At 35.0% G+C, this 21274-nt stretch overlaps 1 protein-coding gene across 15 annotated transcripts in view; it reads left to right on the top strand.

The window, feature by feature from the left end:
• LOC129725247 (collagen alpha-1(XVIII) chain) overlaps positions 1-21274 on the top strand; it is a 698730-nt gene that overhangs the window by 630487 nt on the left and 46969 nt on the right. For all 15 annotated transcript variants that reach the window (XM_055680820.1, XM_055680831.1, XM_055680826.1 and 12 more), the window contains 2 exons: positions 5981-6123; positions 7459-7551. In XM_055680820.1, the coding sequence (XP_055536795.1) occupies positions 5981-6123; positions 7459-7551 (236 nt within the window). The remainder of the gene's footprint in view (positions 1-5980; positions 6124-7458; positions 7552-21274) is intronic.

The raw sequence follows: 21274 nt of genomic DNA, 5'->3' as shown, positions 1-21274 counted from the left end.
CAATTTATTATTCTAAAATCAATTGTTTCAGTGTATGATCTCGAATTTATTTGTTTTCCAACATTTTAACATTAAAATACAGACAATTTCCTAGAAGCTATGTTTTGAGGGGTTAAAAACTTCAACGCTTTTCAAATGTTAGTCTAGATAAATTTTCGAAAAAAAGTATGCAAAATTACTTAATTTCGTACAACTTCATCAAGTTTCACTGAACAGCCATAGTGCCAAAGACGAGTTGGCGTGAAATGCAATTGTTAATCCTTTCTGGTCCTTAGAAACGCTCTTAGGCCATTTTATTTGACCTATTCGGGATTTTTCCTTATAATTGAGGATCATTTCTGAGTTTTACGAGGGCGAATCATGCGTTTTCGAAAGCATTGTTCGGTGATCTGTTTTTCGGTTTTTTTGGACTTTAGAGCAGACTTCCTGAAATCTCGCTCGTACAAAAAAGAGACAACGCGCTTTGCGCTACAAGTCTCGTTTCTCATTCAGTCGTTTCGTGCTGTGCGCCACATGCGAGCGAGAGAACTTGTAATACGTACGAGCCATGTCTCGTCGCATGAAATTTCTTTTGCGACATACACGAAGATATCTCGTCTCTCAACGTAACGAGCGCGGTGCATGGGCGTTGCGCACACGAGACAGCTTGCGCGCAAATTCTCGTGAGCTCGTCTCGCGAGCTAGTTTCACATATTGCTTTGCGCTGATGGCGCAGGGAAGAAATTGATTTTGCCCAGAGGGATGAAGGCAGGAGATTTTATGTGATTTCTTATTTACGGTGTTATAGGAGCTTTCGTCAGAGCACCGTTTGAATAATGAATGGTGTGTAAACTAATTCATTTGTTTATCAATTCATATGTTGATTAATCCGACTTTTGTTAACAATAATGAAGAACGTTTTGTTACCATATTTACAGTCAGGTTTTTTTACGAGGTTTTTTTATGCGGATTTCTGAATTACCGCGGTTTTTTTTTTACGCGGATTTTCGAATAAACGCGGTTTTTTTTACGCGGATTTTTGAATTAACGCGGTTTTTTCTACGCGATACCGCGCCAATTCAAAAAAAATTTCACGAATTTCCGAATTAACGTGGGTTTGGAACCAGAAACGTTTAAGTGTTTATCTAGTAAAAGACTTAGTCCAAAAATACTCTCCGCCCACCGAAAGATCCGGAATGACCGTCAAAGAGGACAATTTTAAATACTGGTTCTAGAGCGTCTCGGGTTTTTTCTAAAGCCCTTCTTGCTGGACTACTTTACACGGATTTAAAAAAAACGTGGTTTTTTTTACGCGGATTTTTGAATTAACGCGGATTTTTTAATTGACGCGGTTTTTTTTACGCGGATTTTTGAATTAGCGCGGTTTTTTACGCGGTTTTTTTTTACGAGGTACGTATCCTTCGCGTAAAAAAAACCTGACTGTATATATTATTATTTTCTTTGCGAACGGTATAAAAATGCATAGTATTTTTAACTGAAACAAATATATTAGATGCAGAGTGTTATGTTGGTTAACGTGGAGATGCTGTGAGTTTCTGCCGTTGTTTAAGATGTCATTGACTATTATATAATAGAAACCATTCCAAAGAAAATCATATTCAGTTTTGTACTTATAAGATTAGATGTGATTCTTAATTCGAGTACAAGCCTTTCGGGAGTTAAAAATAACAGAACCACTAAACCAATATAATCAATTTTATATTTTTCAATACATGTTGGCGGTAAAAGTGTTCGATAGAATTTTCAAATAAGGTATAGATATTGCAAATCAGATATATGATTCTAAAGCCACATTAACTCTAGTGCGACTATATATACTCGTATTTATAGTAATCTGATCTTTTTTTTTGCTGTTAGGGGAATATTACCTTTTGCAACGATGTGAACTTTTGTAATAATCTTAGGGGCCATCCACATACCACGTGGACAGCTTTGGGGGGGGGGGGGCTTGGGTAATGTCCACGGTCCATACATTTTTTTTAGAATTTATATGGGCATTTGTCCACGGAGGGGGAGGGGGGGTCAAAATCGTTAAAAATTTGTCCACGTGGTATATGGATGGCCCCTAATGCTTACAAAAAAAACACACCGCGAAAAAAAACTTTTTTGGTCAAAATAAATTATAAACAAACACCTTATCTTAATTGACAAACAAAAATTTAAATTTAATTTTTTTCTCATTTTCTTTTCGAAGAAATCCGAAGTTATAACAAATTTTCTGGTTTAAATTTCAGGATGATGGAATAAAATGTAAAAATTTTTTTTGAAGGTAAAGTTTTATAAAAAAAAATCAAATTAAACATTTTGCAAAACATTCATGCTCTCATGAGGCGGGGCGGGCATGAGGTGGAGGCGGACATCGCACTTTTTGGACTAAAATGTCTATCTAAATAACTTATTTTGAGAAAAAAAGAACTGAGAAAACCGATTTTGTAACCCTTTCCCGTTCACATGATTTAAAAATACTTTCGGGTTAATTTAAGCAAAATACTTTGTAGACCAATTAAAGTGAGTGTAAAATATTGCTTTTTAAAGAAAAAAGTTAAATTTGAAATGGTGCTTCAGATCATCTTTAAGCACGGCAGGGACTTTTTTATTCATGACTCAAAATTTTATTCCTAATATTTAACTATGTGAAGTATATATTAAAAATGATTTAAAAACGGAAGAAAACCAGGTGTAATTTTCCAAGAGAAAAAAAAGTTTATGATTTTAAGAGGTTTTAGTAAACATTTTCAATCAAAAAGTTCGACTAGCTTTTGTTGTCAAAGCATTTGTTTATAAGGTTTAGCAGAATGAACAAAATCTTAGAACATCTTAGAATCGTCGAAACATTACAGAAAAAGTTATGGACAAAAAACTAATTTTGAGGGGAGTTTTCCTTTCATTCAATACTCGGTTGGATACAACTAGAAACAGTTGAACTCTTATGAGTAATGCATTTCTCTTAACAAACTTTCAAATGCATACAGTCTGGTTTGCTACCATCTGCGACCTTCGGAGAAATATGGACTCAAAATATGGTTATTTTCAGCAAAAAAACTAGAAATATCTTTACAACAAATAAAAATAGCAAACCAATATATTCTACAAAAATGAAAGGTTTAGCAGAATGAACAAAATCTTAGAACTTTTTGAGTTGTTTCGTCGATTACAGAAAAAGTTATGGTCGAAAAATTAATTTTGAGGAGTGTTCCTCTTAAAACTCTGCTTCGTCATATCAGACGTACAGTTAGAAGATTACAGCGTTCAGCAATTCTTTTTCATATATATTTTCCTTCAACTTTGCTGAAGAAAGCAATCTGGTATTTTGAAAATTAGAAAAAAAAAGTTTTTATATCTAACTACTAGGGGGATTTATAAAAAAAAACGAAAATGCCAATAGAAAGGCCTTGTTATATGGAATAAACTTGCTGAAGACACTGGGTACATACAATCAATATTTCACAGTCGAATCTAAAACGATCACGGTTTTTCGAGTTCAGACCACTGTGGGTTGCTTTGAAAAAAATTTACTATTTAACTTTATTTTTTGCTAACCAAGATCTAGTGTTCATTAACAATTTACTCTGGCCCAAAAAGTTTGAAAGAATACACAGTTTTCCAAGTCTAACACGAGTGCAAAGTTCCATTTAAATCGAATAAAATTGACTTTCCCTAACAGAACAGCACAAAATCAGTATTACTTTGAGCCTGGTACACGAGAAAGTCTCACGAGCTCTGGCGCACGAGCTGTATCATGTATGTAGAGGAAAGTAGGTAAAGACGGACACTACGGGTAAGATGGACACTTTTAATATTTCACAAACTAGAATGTATTATGATAGTTGAGTGATGCGAATACCTTCTTTATAGTGTGTTAATGCTTTTGAGTTGCATTATCGGTTTTCAGCAAGCAAACTGTCAAATTTGTAAGTAAAACAAAGAATATTTTCGTGAACGCGCAATTTGATGTTATTTTTATTCCACGGAAATTAGTGAAAAACTCGTGAAACTTACGTGTTTTCATTTGTTCACAATAGTAAAGTGATTAATTAGTCTTTCCTCGGTTTTCTAGTGAAAATCCAGCAGATTTTCGATGTTCCGATGAAGAGCTACGATCGTTTGAAAAATTTACAACCAGGTCGGGCAAGACGGACACACTAAGGTAGGGAAAGATGGACACACGGATTTTCCAAGAATTTTCACATGTAGCATCTGTTGTGTACTACAGATACTCAAAAAGTACACCCGCGAGAGAAACCAGCAGATATTAATCACTTAGCAGTTAGAACAGGCCATATAGGCGGAGAATTTTCGCCTTCATCGAAACCCATCCTCTTAAACTGTTCACGTGATGTATAGATGGACTCTAATAACGTAGAGTAATGTATGGCCATCACTTAACACATAAATCAAAAGAATACTTAACCTACTACATCTTTTTTGTGAGTGTCCACCTTTACCTTCGTACTGTCCATCTTACCCACCCCAAGTGTCCGTCTTTCCCAACCATGTCAAAAAACAGCAATTTGCTGTCTTATTTTTGAAGACCCAAAACACATAAAACTTGGAGGAAGTTCACTTATACCAAAAATGATTATGAAAACAAATGACCTTAAGTTTCAATTTGTATGACTACTGCGATCTAAATAGCAATGCCTAAGTAATTATTTAGATTAAACCTTAGGGTGTCCGTCTTTACCTACTTTACGAAACATCGCTTGCGCATCGCAATCCGAACCGAAAGAGAAGCGAAAGAGCAACCTGCAAATCGCATGTGACGTTGTCTCGTCTCGTCGCACGTACGGAAATTCTACGAGCGAGAGAAAGATTTCTCTCTCTATTTTCTAATTATTCTGGCTTCAATCAGGGCAAAATTTCTGAACTAGTAAATTCAATCATTTCAGAGCCATTTTTGGTGATTCTGAGTGAGAGTTTTTTTTCTGGGTTCGTGCTAAATTGAAATTAAAAATTTTTTTTTTCTCTATTTTTTCTGGTTTGGTTATTTTTAACATTTTTTAATCATTTTGTATTCAAATTCAAGAAGTTTTCCAACCAGCCTGAAGTTCATTTAAGTCCAGGTACTTGTTCGGTCGTTTCTTTAATTTTAAGCGTTTCCAGCGAATCTAAGTTCAAATCAATTTCTTTTTGGGTCTTTTATGGCCTAGAAATGTTTTCCGATAACTGTGAGATTAATTTGAAACCATTTAGAATTGTTTTCTGCCGATTTATTTTAGGGCATTAAGGACATTTTATATTAATTTTTTTTCGTTTTTAATAGAAATAAAGAAAACCTGTTGCAAACTCCTAACTCCTTAAAATCTCAATAATATCCAAAAAAAACCCTCTTGGTATTTCTCCTCGTTTACACATGCTTTTCAATCACATCGTTATAGTTTTAAAACAACAAAATACTCACTGTTTTGGTTTGGTGCTACCATAGAAGCCTTCAGGAAAATAGAGCATACACGCAGAACAACACACAGCACTTATTGCGCTAACAAAAAGCTTCTCGTTTGAGCAATAAGTGTTGTGTCATGTTCTGTGTGGATATTGTTTTCATCAAAATGTTTTTATACCACGCCTCTAGTAATTTCTTTTGACAATTTGTGATTCAAATATTTTAGCAAAAAGTACTTTTGAGCAAACAAAAAAATGCTGATGTCAGCATGAAGGCATGAACATAACTCAATATGAAAAAGTTGACTTCTTGTTTAGTAATCGTGGTAATGAAGAAGCTATAATGAATGCAGAACTAACAATTTCATAAAATTAGTTTACCAGCTTATGCGTATTTTTTAACAAAACTATTTTTTTTAAGTCTTAATTTCTTTATTTAAAGCTATTTCTTTCGTCAAATAACTAGCAGTAAGCAAAGTTTTATTCATATTTTTATGCTTGAAATATCGATTTTTTTTTCAATCTCTTATACATTTCAACATACGCAACCTACTAAAAATAACATTCGTCCATCATCTACTCACCCCAATCGCCACAGGCCCACCAGGACCGCCAGGACCGCCGGGTAGTCCGGGTCGCACCATCTACGACCATAGTGACGAAATTCCGAACAGCAGTGGGGCCAACGTACGAATCGTGCCGGGAGCAGTCACTTTCCAAAATACCGAAGCTATGTCCAAGGTAAGCAAGCAATCAGCAGAATTGCCTCCACTGAACTTTGGCTAGCCTCTAGGAGCGTGTCTGCATTTTCGGTTTCCCTTCACGCGATGCCAGCAAACACTCGAGACAGGTCGAATCAGTAAAAAAAAAAAAAAAAAAACAAAATAAAAGCTCAAACATCGTGTGTGCCCAAATCACGTGTCTATGTGGTAGAGACATATGAATAATGTATCCCCATAGCGTTGCCATCAGCGTCATCATCATCAGCCGAAAACAGATCTCGACATGTATCTCATTGCTTATAAGACAAATCTTCTATTTTGCCGCTTAAGTCTTATAACGATTACAGACCGGGTGAAGGTCAGGTATAGTTGATCAGCAGCAGAGACACACTGCACAAACTCGCAAAAGAGCAGAGCAAACATTTGTACCCACAAATAACACCGAGAATTATACTCCCATCATTACCCCGATGTATTTTCGTGAGTAGGTATGAGTATATTTTCCTTTTCTCTATGAGCCCTAGCATTCTGTGCTGGCTCTTGATTCCTCCAGGGAAGCCTGGAGTGCAGCTATGAAGCAGCTTTCATTTCTGCTCATACACAATCTTTTCCAAGTGCCATTATGAGCCCCGTATATACAGGATGCCGTTTAGTGTGAGAAAACACTACACATTTTTGCTGCTATGACCATCGAGTATATCTTTCGGATAATGATACCGGCAGCTGATGGATGTGGCACTGTTGTACCAGGAAGTTTCTCGATCGGTTCCTGTACACCGCAACATACCATTATCACAATTTTTATCTTTCGAACGACTTTTCAATATCGTATGTCTTTTTAAAGCAGCTAATTTCCTAATACTGCAGTGTGTAGTGTCTCGGTTGAACGCCGATAAAACAAGTTTAGTCTCCATGCAGAGTGGTAAGGCATTCATTTATGGGTACAAAATTAACTCTTTTCATTTTGAATTATACTCATTGTGTTAAGTGATTCCCTGCTTGCGTGACGCTACCGTACGATACCCCCAAATAAATAAGGTCTTATCATCAATAACGAATGCATACTTTTTCCGGCTTCCATCGGCGGCGCAATCGCTAGGCTATAGCCGCAAGACTTGCAAAGCCAGCAGCGGGATCAGCACTTCGAAAACCTACCATGTTATCTTGGATTCTCCATCCTGCATAACACCCTCACATACGCCTTACAAACACGCACAAGTTATATTCAACCTCCTGTTACAACCACGGAAACATAGCACCGACGCTGACATTGCTGATTCCCTGGCATGTGATTCCACGAAGGATTCTAATGGTTCGTTTTTGTCTTTTTCTTGTTTTTTATGTCTTTGCACAGATGTCCGCCACGAGCCCCGTCGGAACGCTAGCCTACATAATTGACGAGGAAGCACTGCTGGTGCGGGTGAATAAAGGATGGCAATACATTGCAGTAAGTATTACTCTAACTCAAGCTTCTCTCACGAGCTTCTTCTATCCGACCTACCGATAGCACTTGAGGCCACAACCGGTCTCGGCATTCCAGTACGATGCCAACAGGAGGCATGGCCTAACCGATGCGGAAGCCAGTCAGCTAAATGCTAGTCTTGAACTTGCGTCGAGTAGAAACAATTTATTATACTTTTCAACTCAGTAATAAGCTACACAAAGAGAAAAGCAAGAACAGGTCTGATTGGACGGAAAGACGTCGAATATTTTAAGTTGAAATGTTTGGTCTACTCGAGAGAGCTGCTCTCTATCGTCCTGAACAAGAATTGAACAAAGAAAACAAATTCAACAGTCAAAACTCTGAACTCATAAGCTCAAAAGTCGAAAGCTAAAAATCAGAGTTCGAAGGTAGAAAGTCTTAACGTCTAGTTGTTAAGACTTTCAAAAATAAAATATTAAGTATAAAGTATAAAGTATAAAGTATAAAGTATAAAGTATAAAGTATAAAGTATAAAGTATAAAGTATAAAGTATAAAGTATAAAGTATAAAGTATAAAGTATAAAGTATAAAGTATAAAGTATAAAGTATAAAGTATAAAGTATAAAGTATAAAGTATAAAGTATAAAGTATAAAGTATAAAGTATAAAGTATAAAGTATAAAGTATAAAGTATAAAGTATAAAGTATAAAGTATAAAGTATAAAGTATAAAGTATAAAGTATAAAGTATAAAGTATAAAGTATAAAGTATAAAGTATAAAGTATAAAGTATAAAGTATAGAGTATAAAGTATAAAGTATAAAGTATAAAGTATAAAGTATAAAGTATAAAGTATAAAGTATAAAGTATAAAGTATAAAGTATAAAGTATAAAGTATAAAGTATAAAGTATAAAGTATATAGTATAAAGTATAAAGTATAAAGTATAAAGTATAAAGTATAAAGTATAAAGTATAAAGTATAAAGTATAAAGTATAAAGTATAAAGTATAAAGTATAAAGTATAAAGTATAAAGTATAAAGTATAAAGTATAAAGTATAAAGTATAAAGTATAAAGTATAAAGTATAAAGTATAAAGTATAAAGTATAAAGTATAAAGTATAAAGTATAAAGTATAAAGTATAAAGTATAAAGTATAAAGTATAAAGTATAAAGTATAAAGTATAAAGTATAAAGTATAAAGTATAAAGTATAAAGTATAAAGTATAAAGTATAAAGTATAAAGTATAAAGTATAAAGTATAAAGTATAAAGTATAAAGTATAAAGTATAAAGTATAAAGTATAAAGTATAAAGTATAAAGTATAAAGTATAAAGTATAAAGTATAAAGTATAAAGTATAAAGTATAAAGTATAAAGTATAAAGTATAAAGTATAAAGTATAAAGTATAAAGTATAAAGTATAAAGTATAAAGTATAAAGTATAAAGTATAAAGTATAAAGTATAAAGTATAAAGTATAAAGTATAAAGTATAAAGTATAAAGTATAAAGTATAAAGTATAAAGTATAAAGTATAAAGTATAAAGTATAAAGTATAAAGTATAAAGTATAAAGTATAAAGTATAAAGTATAAAGTATAAAGTATAAAGTATAAAGTATAAAGTATAAAGTATAAAGTATAAAGTATAAAGTGTAAAGTATAAAGTATAAAGTATAAAGTATAAAGTATAAAGTATAAAGTATAAAGTATAAAGTATAAATTATGAAGTATAAAGTATAAAGTATAAGTATAAAGTATAAAGTATAAAGTATAAAGTATAATGTATAAATTATAAAGTATAAAGTATAAAGTATAAAGTATAAAGTTTTGAACCACATTTAAATAACACAATTTCTCACTTCTATTTTGATTTTGTTCACAATAAAAACTCAAATTTGACTAATGGCACACTAACTAGTTTACTGCAACCAAAAAGCATCCAATGCTTCATGTGCAACCTAACATAAGCACGAGCTAGCCGATGATATCATACAGCATCCAAAATGCTCTGTAATAATAATAGCATTTCAGCCTTTTAATGCTATCTAAGCGAAAACACAGTCCACTTCTCATTTTCCAAAGTTAAAAATAAACGTAGAAAGTATGCCTCCATTGGAAAAATTCGCCTCGTCAATAAACTATAACTATTTTCGCTGATAATTGAATCGTTCGACGTTTGAACTGCATAAATGAAAATTAAACTTTTGTATTATGAACGGGAAAACCCTTCCGCTTCTTCCAAAGCCGCGCTCCGTGGGAAAGTAGCCACAATATCGCTTCAATATACTGGTCAGCTGGCAAAATAAACATGCAACAAAACGCTGAAAAACTACAGCAATACTCAGTGAAACGAGACCGATTGCAGCGGGCGTGCATCCGGTGGAAAATCAGAGTGGAAACTTTGCTCGCCACGAGAATTCAAAGCAATAAAAAGCAAACCAGCACTGCTTGTGGTGGAGCGATTCGCGAAAAAAAAAAAAACAGAATATTACATTGAACGATAGAAAGCATTTTCATGTAGACTCGGTTTGCTTTCCCCAGCTTGCACTCCTCCGGCCTGATGTGGGTTTTATTGTTCGCACCAGTTTTTGTTTTATTTTGTTTAATTAATTTATTATTAAAATAGTTGAAAATTATGGCGATGCAAATTTATACCCTGCCGAGCACTTTTTGAAGTCCGCTCATCGTATGGCAAACTACTTTTCCTGGTGTTTCTGGAATAAACTTGAATGGCGAAGCACTATACTCGAAATGCTGTGAATTTGCGCTCCCATGAATTATGGTTTAGTCCTAAAGAAGCCAAAAGTCGGCCTTTGTTCAGAAGCGGTGTATTTATGCCGAGCTCCAAGTTTCCTCGAAAAACGGACAGCACAATGGCAAAAAGGTCTTCCACAGAGAGCAGGAATGGAATTTTCAATTCTGCAATGCCAGAGGAAACGAAGAGGTAGGGGAGGTGTAAATTTCGCAAGAGAATGTAACTGATCTAATGAGGGGTAGTGAATACAGACTGCACCGCAAAAGAAAAAGTTAATAGCTAAAAACAAGGCCCAGTTTATGAGGGAAACATAAAACAAAAATCTTGACCAGCAAAGTTTATTTCGATATTTACCTACACAGGGGAAAAAATGTTGAATACGCACCCGTGTAAATCGTCGGCAGTTAATTCCATCTTAATTTTGTTTTTTTTTTCATACAAAGTTTTGACTTTGCTCCCGCCTCTCAAAGGGTGTTTGATTAAAATTAGGTTTAACTTCTTCGAACGTGAAATACTTGTACTTACCAGTGATTTATACCTACCAATAAATCTGTAACAAATTAACTTACAAACATCAATTAGTGTGCTTCTCCACGTTATAACGCGACTTCGAAATTTCCCTTTGACGTTGACGAGAGAAAGCGAAACAGGATTATCCGAAAGCGACCAACCGACCCATATTAAAGCAATAAAAGCATTTTGCGCGTATCACAAAAAGGTCCGAAGGATTCGGAGCAGAAAAGACCTTTTTTTTAAGAAGAGCGGTCCTACGCCGATAAAGTGTCAAATTCTGGTTTATGATTCTTTCCGGCAGCAATATCAGGGGAAGAATTTACTATCTATGAAAGGCGTTATACTTCGCATTAATTTTGGTTTTCTATAAGTTGGGTACAGGAAAGGGGAAATAATAACTTGAACCATTAATAACGGTTGATGGTAAATCAGTAGTACAGTTGTGGTAGTTTGTGGCTTGCAGGAGCCTGGTTGTGTCGAAACTATGACATCAATCTCACACTGTCCCTCTGCTAGATGATAAATTAATATAGAAGTGTGGAAAAGCAATGCGTCAATAGGAATAGTTTTTCTATTCCCTTATGGTAGAAAATCATGCGTCCCCATTGTTTCAAAAGTTTATGGAGACGCATGATTATTGATGTTCACCAAATACTCTTTTCGTAAATATAATTGAAATAATTGAATTAATTAAAAGCTACATTTATTACTATCCATCATCTCTTTTTGGTTAGGATCAAAATAAATATTTACAGAAGAACGAAAAAGTACCGTTTGGTGTCGTGGAATTTTCGAAATAAACAACGGGAATTTTCCTTGCATTACGAAACCCATTCAAGCTCCACCGCAAGCCCCGTTCGTACGTAAAGGCGATCTGACCAGCAAAAGTCCTATCATTACAACTTTCCCAACCAACGGTCTAGGGTTGGTATTAAATCATAAAACTGGTAATTCCTCTCATGGTACATGCAACTATTGTTTAAGTGGTCGGAAAATTACCAACAATAAAGTGGAATTGTTTTCCTTTTCTACTTTCTCTGCTGGTCCGTAATTGTGCTGCTCAGTTCGGGTCGGCCACTATGTATGGATACTACACCACACGTTTCGTACGTAGATCGTGATAACGGAGTGACCGGTTCAATGGTGTAAGCTGATTGAAAATGGTTCAATTCGAGCGAGTTTGCTTCTTTTTCTGCCCGCACAAGTTATTTTCTCCCCCTGTTTCTATGATCTGCCATGATTTGTAGCGCGGAACAACAAATGGATTTCCAGTCGTGGCTATGATTTACAGAAAATAGTTTAGAAACAGGCACGATGATGACACGGTTCGTAACTATTTTTGTCGTACATAGTTTTGGCACTCATCAATCATTCGCAAAAGTAGCCTGATGCTTTTTTTCTGGAACAGACATTTTATATAACTTTTCGACTATTTGTCTAAGTTTCGAATTTCTCTCAACGAAAGATTCTTATTTGTTTAGAAGGCCATCTCAAAACATGAAATACCTAGCACCTGGAAGAACCCGAAAATCATGTACCATAAATGAAGGCTTTAGACCACAAAGAAAGACTTTAGAAAAAACACCAAAAAGGCTTTAGAAAAAACCCGAGATACTCTACGACCAGTATTAAAAACTGTCCTCTTTGACGTTCATTTCGGATCTTTCGAGTGGCAGAGGGTTTTTTTTTCGACTAGATCTTTTACTCAATAAACACTCCCAACTAGGGTGTCCCAAAAAAAATTGATGTTGAAAAAGTCAAGGTGCTCAGCCCTAAATTGAAAGATAATGTTATTTATAGCATTTTTGTAGAACATTTCGACTTTCTATAAAAACGTTTTCAGGTTGCCCAAACGTAATTTATGAAAAAATGACTTTTTCAAGCTACAAAACCACCCTTTTGCACTTTTTTCAAATCTGTTCGATTCCTACATTTTTCCATATATTTTTTTATTTTTGTGGGGTTGTTTTTGAATATTCTGCATGGTTTGATTCTGCATCGCATTCAATTATTTGACTCACAGACCATTGACCATCTGAAATTTTTACTGCTAAGCGGGATTCAAGACGAAAACTTACATGAAAAAACCTAAATTAATCCACCTAGCGGTCAGATCCAGCCTTTCTCATTCAAACTTATTATTTGTAAAAATAGATTTACATCAACGCTTCAATCCAATAAATGTGTATTCACTTTATGGGTTCTAAAATATTGATGTTGTAATAGAAGTATAAAATATGAAATTTGACGTAATGTAAATACTCAAGAAAGAGCGAAATAAAAGAAATGACTCTTATTTTCGAACAATTCAATCACTAGCGATACCGAGAACATTCTAATGGTACGATACCACATTTAAATTATATTGAGGCCACATATATTGATCAAAGCAGGTATAGTTTTAAATAGCCCTTGAATTTCTTTTCTTTCCATAACTTTTGAACCACATATCAAATTGTTATTAAGTTTGTTATTTGTAAGTTTGAGAGATGACTCGTTCGTATGACACTAGTAATGTTCAAATAAGTCGTGTAATCTTTGAGATAATAGAATTTCGTTGTTTTATTAACAATTTAATACATAACGGTTGCTTAAGTTCGATTATAATCAAATGGGGGGTATAGGGCAGCCAAACTTTGAAACCACGTGTTAAATCATAATTCATCAGTTAACCCTTTACTAGCCTGTTCATCTGATAATACAATTGATCAAATCGGTTGTGAGGTTTCTGAGATAATGAAGTTTCGTGATTTTCACAATTCGGTACATTACAGACGAAGTTACAGTTCGATTACAGTAAAATTTAATAGGGTGTTATGAGTCAGCTAGACCTTTCATTTGACACTAATTTCGTGAAAATCGGTTCAGCCATCTCTGATAAAAGTGAGTGAGTTTATGTATTCTTCGGAATATGTTTCTTTTCATAGCTGGATTTCACATTTTTAAACATAACAGGCAAAGAAATAGTCCGATTGCAAAAAAATCAATAGGGTCTCATGGGGTAACTAAACCTTTCATATGACACTGATTTTGTGGAAATCGGTCCAGCCATCTCTGAGAAACATTAGTGAAATTGAACAGTCTTCAGAAGACGTTTCTTTTCATAACTTCAGAACCACATGTTTAAACTATATAAAATTCAAAAGTCAAGGGTTTTTAAAATAGCCCGTTCATTTGATACCAATTCTATTAAAATCGGTTGTGTGGTTCCTGAGATATTGATGTTTCGTGATTTTCACATTTTTAAACAAAACCTCTAAACTAAAATTCCAATTACAATGAAATTTAATAGAGTCTTATGGCGCAACTAGAACTTTCATTTGCATATAATTCCATTAAAATCGGTCCAGCCATCTCTGAGAAAAATGAGTGAAAATAAAAATCTGGACATACACACACACCAACACATACACACACACACACACACACACACACACACACACACGCACACAAACATACATACAGAAAATGCTCAGCACGTCGAACTGAGTCGAGTGATATATGCCATTCGGCCCTTTGGAGCACTTTCATATCTTCGGTTTTGCAAGTGATTGCTATACCTTTCTAGGAGAAAGGCAAAAAGTTAAAAAAATTATTAATTAGTTGCTATGAAATTTATTACTTGTGAGTTTGAGAGACAACCCGTTCAAATGACACTAGATATGTTCAAATAAGTCGTGTGATCTTTGAGATAATAGAATTTCGTTGTTTTTATAATTTAATACATAACGGTTGGAATAAAAATACGATTATAGTCAAACAAAATGGGAACCTATAGGAAAGCCAAACTTTTCATTTGACACTAAGATTGTTGAAATTAGTTCAGCCATTTTTGGGAAAACGAGTGAATTTGAAAAGTCACCGGAACATGTTTCTTTTCACAATTTTTAAACCACGTGTTTAATTACTATCAAATTCATCAATCAACCTTTAACTAGCCCGTTCATTTGATACCAATATTGTTCAAATCGGTTGTGTACTTTTTGAGATAATGAAGTTTCGTGATTTTCATATTTTGATACATTACAGACAAAGTAACAGACCGATTACATTGAAATTCAATAGGGTGTTATGAGATAGCTAGACCTTTCATTTGACACCAATTTCGTGGAAATCGGTTCAGCCATCTCTGAGAAACATGAGTGAGATTAAACACTCTCCAGAACACGTTTCTTCAAATAACTTCTGAACCACACGTTCAATCTCCATGAAACTCAAAAGTTAAGGGTTTTTTAAGTAGTTCGTTCCTTTAAAACCAATTTTGTTGAAATCGGCTGAGTAGTTTCTGTGATGATGATGTTTCGTGATTTTCACATTTTTAAACATAACCTCTAAACTAAAAATCAGATTGCAATGAAATTCAATAGGGTCTTATGGGGCAACTAGACCTCTCATTTGCAATTAATTTCATGAAAATCGGTCCAGCCATCTCTGAGAAAATCGAGTGAGATTGGGAGAGCGTTACATACACACACATACACACACACATACACACACACACACATACACACACACACATACACACACACACATACACACACACACATACACACACACATACAGAAAATGCTCAGCTCGTCAAACTAAGCCGATTGATATACGAGATTCGACCCTTTGGAGCACTTTTATACCTTTGGTTTTTCCAGTGATTGCTATACCTTTCTAGGAGAAAGGCAAAAAAGATCCTTAATATCTTATCGGGTGGCTGAGATATTGGCGTTTTTACCTGTGTTGGAAAACTATGCATTTTAAGAAATATGTTTAATAACTGTTTTATTTTTGGAGATACAAAATAACAATGTTCAGAAAACAAATGCGTTTTTGGATGGCTCAAAACTCCGCGTAAATAAACTGTGTTAATTAAAAACTCATCGTAAAAAATTGGCGTTTAAAACCGCTTGAAAACAAACCTGACTGTAATTATAGAGGAGTACCTAGAACAAAAAGCTGGCCAAAATAAGAAAAAAATTTTTGTCGCTTTTTGGTGCCGCTATATTCTTTTATGCAGCTTAAATCAATGCTTCACAAAATGCTATCACTAGATGAATGTTAAACGGTATTATCATATGCTGGGAGCGCTGTAAACATTGACAAATTTTTAAGGATTTTTTTGGGAATCGAACCATTTATAGTAACAAGTTGTGCCAGGCATCAAGAAAATGACAATTGATCAATATTTTGCAACAAATGAGTTCTTTATGTTCAATGCTAATAAACCGGTTGATGGAAATTCCAAAATTAAAAATTATAGCTACTCTTGAGAAGTTTTCGAAACTAGTGATTTTCACGTATTTTCGAGCGTTTTCGATATTAAAGAAGTTATCAAATCTCGCGGAATCCGATCATATAATCATCGGGGAATGGAAGTTCATAACATCACGAACACATCCTCGCAAATATCTCATTCGGTAACGTCCGGAGATTTATGACGAATTTTGACGTTAAGTGTTCACGCGTACACGGGAAATTAAAAAAAAACCTGATGGGTGCCTGCCTCACGCTTAAAACAGTGTTTCAGCTCAACAAAGATGACATGAGATTAGTTAAGTGAATGAATTTCAACTAATTTAAGTTAACTTAAAAATAACTTGATGCACGGAATCAATAATACGGGTAAATAACGGGTAAATAACACTCCGTACAAAAGGCTTTTTCCAATTTACGTAGGTTCCACGAGGCATCATATAGTCTGTGAACATCAAATTAATAATTCTAAATGAAGATATTTTACTAAATCATTTTGCTGGTAAATTCTTCGATTTGTTTCGCTGCCCGTTTTGCGAAAACTAATCAAACGAGCGCATTACTGCATCTGCTCACTAACATTAATGAAGACACATAGGCTATGTAAATGTAAACATTAAGTTGTGTGTGTGATATTTAGAGTTATTCTTTGATACAATACTCGAACCAGCCACTTCCACTTCTCACTTAAATATTTCCCAAAATATTGCTAAATAGCAGCGAAAATAATTTTGGCCAGGTTTTTACTCCGTGCATCGGTAGAACTACTGTTTGCCAACACGAAATGAAAAACATTTTTCGTATATTCGCATAGCATACGGAATAAAATTTTCTTGCGAAACTGGGGAAATGACTTAACTTAAAAAAAAGCGGAGCCGCTTACCATGCTTGGCATTCTCCTCAATATGTGAGAAGAACAGAGTGAATATTCACCGTTTGCTTCTTGTCCAGCATGAGAGCTGTTCGCAGCAATTATTCGCACTATACTTTTCTTTCTGTTTTTTTCTATGTTGTGCTACTTACACCACAGCTGAGCCAAACAAGAGTAGTGAATCACTCTAGAGAGAATACAGAAAAGTACGCCGCGATGTACACTGCTGAGATCAATGAGATAGAATTTGAAGAGTAAACAAGCGTGACAGGCGGCTGTTTTGTCAGTTTCGAGATGCAAAGAAAACAACGCAATACACTTTCCCACCTTAATTTTCCTCTCATTTAACATTTATTTAAGAAACACACAGTTGAAGCTCTGCAGTGATCAGGCATGCCAATGGTACAGTCTTTTTTACTGTCTTCTAAGGATGTGTTTGCTGTTGCTATTTGTCTGTGATACGTGTGAGCGTCACATTGAGAACGTATTGGCAACAGAACATCACAAAAGGAAACGGAAAATGTACTCCGTGTGTCGAGTTGGCATTATTTGGAGGATGTCTTCGTGGTTGCGAATGTAGAAAAGAGAAGAAGCTGTTTTTTATACAGACGTTCGTGTTCGCACAACACAAACAGCGCGTTTCGATAACAGCCCAAATCCACCGAAGATACTTTCCTTCTCTTTTTTTTTATCAAAAAACTGTCATCGCTCGGTACATCGTGCGTCGCTTTGCTCACCAGTGTGAGAGTAGTTATTTGCGCAGTGAACGATAATCGCCTACACACTAGTGTTTCTGCGAGGAGAAATGATAAGCTTGCCACTTACAGCATGGGTCTAAAATAAACGTCGCGAACAGAAAGCGAGCTCAAGATTGGTTAGCCGCTGCTTTTTCTGATGGTTTTTAGTTCATTATTTAATTGGTTTGCAAATGAAAAGTTATGCTTAATATTACCTTCACAAACTTCATCTTAATTATTATCTTCGAAACCTTTCGATCAAGACATTGACGTTTGACGTGACATTTAAAATCCATTCAGTGGTAGTAGCATAACATGCATATTAAGAGGCCATATTTTCGTTACACTTTTCCACAGCGTGCCACTGTACTAAAGTAAGACGTAGACCTACGTCAATAAAGTGAAATATTATAAGAGTAAATAAAAAATCATACGCACACATCACCAGTACATGCATAACTATTGGCAATGGTCAAACGGCTAAAAGCGAACACACCAGATCCGGACAGAATCATTAACTGGTCCGGGCAAGTTCAGCAATGCTATGCAGTGCGGTCCGTCGGTTTCCTCTGTCGTTCCGTACGCTGTGGAAGGTTGCGATCAAATGAGCGGGTGTTGCAGCAAAAACACATGTTTTTGCTATCGCCGCCTGCTCATTCCTGCTCTGCTAGCTGCCGCTTAAGCCAGTTTCTAGTAAACCATCCTTTTGGGTTATATAAAGAAAAATAAATTTCTGCATGATAACTTTTATTAGTGACTACTGACAGTTACACTTCCGGTGGTTATGTCGAGCGAGCAAAACAACAAATCGTTGACTAAGAAAAATGGCGCGGTCTAGAAATGAACACTAAGAAAAAAAGCAAAAACTACATTTTATGCTTATTGCGTAGTTTTTATTGCTGTTAGCAGCGTTTTGGCGAGTGGTAAAACATATTAACTTCTTCAGTCATATAATTTTGGGGCACCTCAAAGTGCCCACAATAGTGAAACTAGTAAATTTATCGTCATTTTGAATTGCCATTTACCGATGACACGGAATGATTCACATTATCCTATTACAGTGCTTTTTAGATTTTATCAACAGTCGTTTTTATCACTAATCCCCAATCTCACGCTTTTTTTTCGTTTTTATCACGCTTTTCAAAAAAAAATCTAACTCAAGTATAATGTTCTTCCAGTTGTAGAAAGTGTATTTGAAACATCATTTTCACTTGTGCCTTGAATGTGTATAGTTTTATGAACTAATTTGATCAATTTTCTGAGGCAACCAAGTGTCACATCTGTTACAATTTATTTGTGTCATAATTTGGAGAAAAATGAACCTTGAAATACGTATTTTATTGACTGTGGAGCAAAATTTACGTATTATTTGAGCAGTTGAGAGAGAAGATCTGTTGAGAGCTCAAATAGCGCTACAGTTTGAAAGTCATCGAACGCGGATTTAAAAATTATGAATCCAACGATTCCACAATTTCACATGAACAAGCATTAGACTCTCCTAACTATGCTGAAGAATGGGCAGTACAAATCATATAGATATTGCATGTATAATCCCGTGAGAAAGTTTGCGAAAGTGCCATAGAGAAAAATATTATGAACTAACTTTTTTTTTGTTTATTCATTTGTATCTTAAACCTATATTCCATTGAAATATTAAAGTGTATCATTTTATTCAAAATATTATAAATTTCCATTGAATACAACACAAAAAATCCAATTTTTTTTGACAGTGATAAAATCGACAAAAGCACTCTATTTCTTCACACACACTGCAAGCAAGCAAACAACACATATCACAAGCAAACAAACAGCCATACACGCACGCTACCAGCAAACGCTTAACTATTAGCAGTTACCAAATGGCTGAAAGCGAACGCGCCAGATCAGGACAAAATCACTTTAACATGTACGGACTTGTTCAGCACTGCTGTGCAGTGCGGTCCGCCGGTTTCCTCTGTTGGTCCGTCTTATGTGGAAAGCTGCGAACGAATGAGTGGGTAACACCTACGAAACGCAACGCAAAACATGACACAACACTTACTGTAATTGCAAAAGATGAAAAGGATTTTAAGAGGGATCGTCCAACCAATTGGCAAGATCGTGACGCGAAACCGGTCGACCAAAAAGGTAATTTCAAATCCTTTTTATGTTTTATAAGAATAATAAGTGTTGTGTCCTGTCTGGCATCGCGTTTTGTGAATGTTATCGGGGTTTTTACGTTGGCACCAAACAATGAAAATTGTTAATGAGTGAGTGTTGCAACAAAAACACATGTTTTTGCTATCGTCGCCCTCTCATCCCTACTGTGCTGGGACCAGCTGCTGCTCTGCTTGCAGTGGGTCAAACCAGTTTCCAGTAAACCATCCTCTTATGTCATACAATGAAGACTTAATTTCTGCATGCTAGCTTTTATACGTGATTACTGAGAGTTATACTTCCGGCGGGTGTGTCATTGTGAATTCGAGCGAACAAACAAACAACAGATCGTTCAAAACGTCAAATCGTTTGTGAGGGAGAACTGTAAAAAACGCACCAATTAAGCAGTTACGCAATTTACAGCGCTTCTAATAATTTTTAGTGACATTGACCATGTAGAATAATTGTAGGATCTATATAATGTACGCTTATGATGAAACTTGTTCTGAAATACTCGGTTTCAATGTTATTTTTGGTAAAAATTACTATTGTTGAATGGAATGGAATGCTGCCAAACAAACCCGTGGTCAAGACGCACCACAACAATGGTCAATGGTCAACAATGGTCAACAACAATGGCTCCAAAGCAGGAGGCTAATATGCCACTAACAGAAATCAGCACGTGGAGTGAAAAGCGCTTGAAGTCTCAGAAGCAAAATCAAAAGCATTGAAAAATGCCCTAAGTTGTCAAGAAATCTTCTGCGAGCGCTTCATAGTGCATTCTACCCTAATTTTAATGTTGATAGTTCTTTGGTGAAATATGGTAAAGGATAGTGAAATGAATTAAAATATTTATAGTATGAAGTGAAGTGTGAAAGTGTGAATTTGCTAGTCAGCCCATAAAAGCTTATTTAAAATTCATGAATTATTACATGGTGGACAAAGCCACAGCCAATTCTACAGTTGTTAAAGTATTTTAGTTGTTTTGGCACACTTTTACATATGAGAACTGTAGAAAAGCTGAGTTTATATGAGAAAAACGATGAAACTAGCAACATTAAAACTAAGCTGAAGCCACTTAGCCAAATAACAATCTTAATTCGATAACTGTCCCATACTGATTTTTGTCACTTTTGAGTTATCATCGGGAATCGCCTTGATTTTTATCAAATTTTCCGAAAAAATCTTAAATTGATACTTTAGTATGGGAAAACTTGGAAAAATTACCAAGTTGTGTTTGTCCCATATTGAAAGTACCCGCATTACAGTCCCACTGCATAGTGGTACAAACTGCAAGCACATAATTTTGCTCCAGATTAGTGTACATCGGATAATTTTAGACATATAGAAGTATGTCATTCAATTAACTAAACTAATGTTGTTTTTCTGTAGAACAATCTACATAGCCGGTGATACTGCCGGTTGCTGGTTGCTGGTTGAATTTATATGTAATGGGACAAAATATGCGAGAACTTTTGAAATGTACCCGCATA

This window comes from Wyeomyia smithii, chromosome 2, assembly GCF_029784165.1.
Source record: "Wyeomyia smithii strain HCP4-BCI-WySm-NY-G18 chromosome 2, ASM2978416v1, whole genome shotgun sequence".
Classification (NCBI taxonomy): Eukaryota; Metazoa; Arthropoda; class Insecta; order Diptera; family Culicidae; genus Wyeomyia; species Wyeomyia smithii.
Note: the sequence above shows the minus strand (reverse complement) of the source record. Positions and strands in the feature narration are given on the sequence as shown.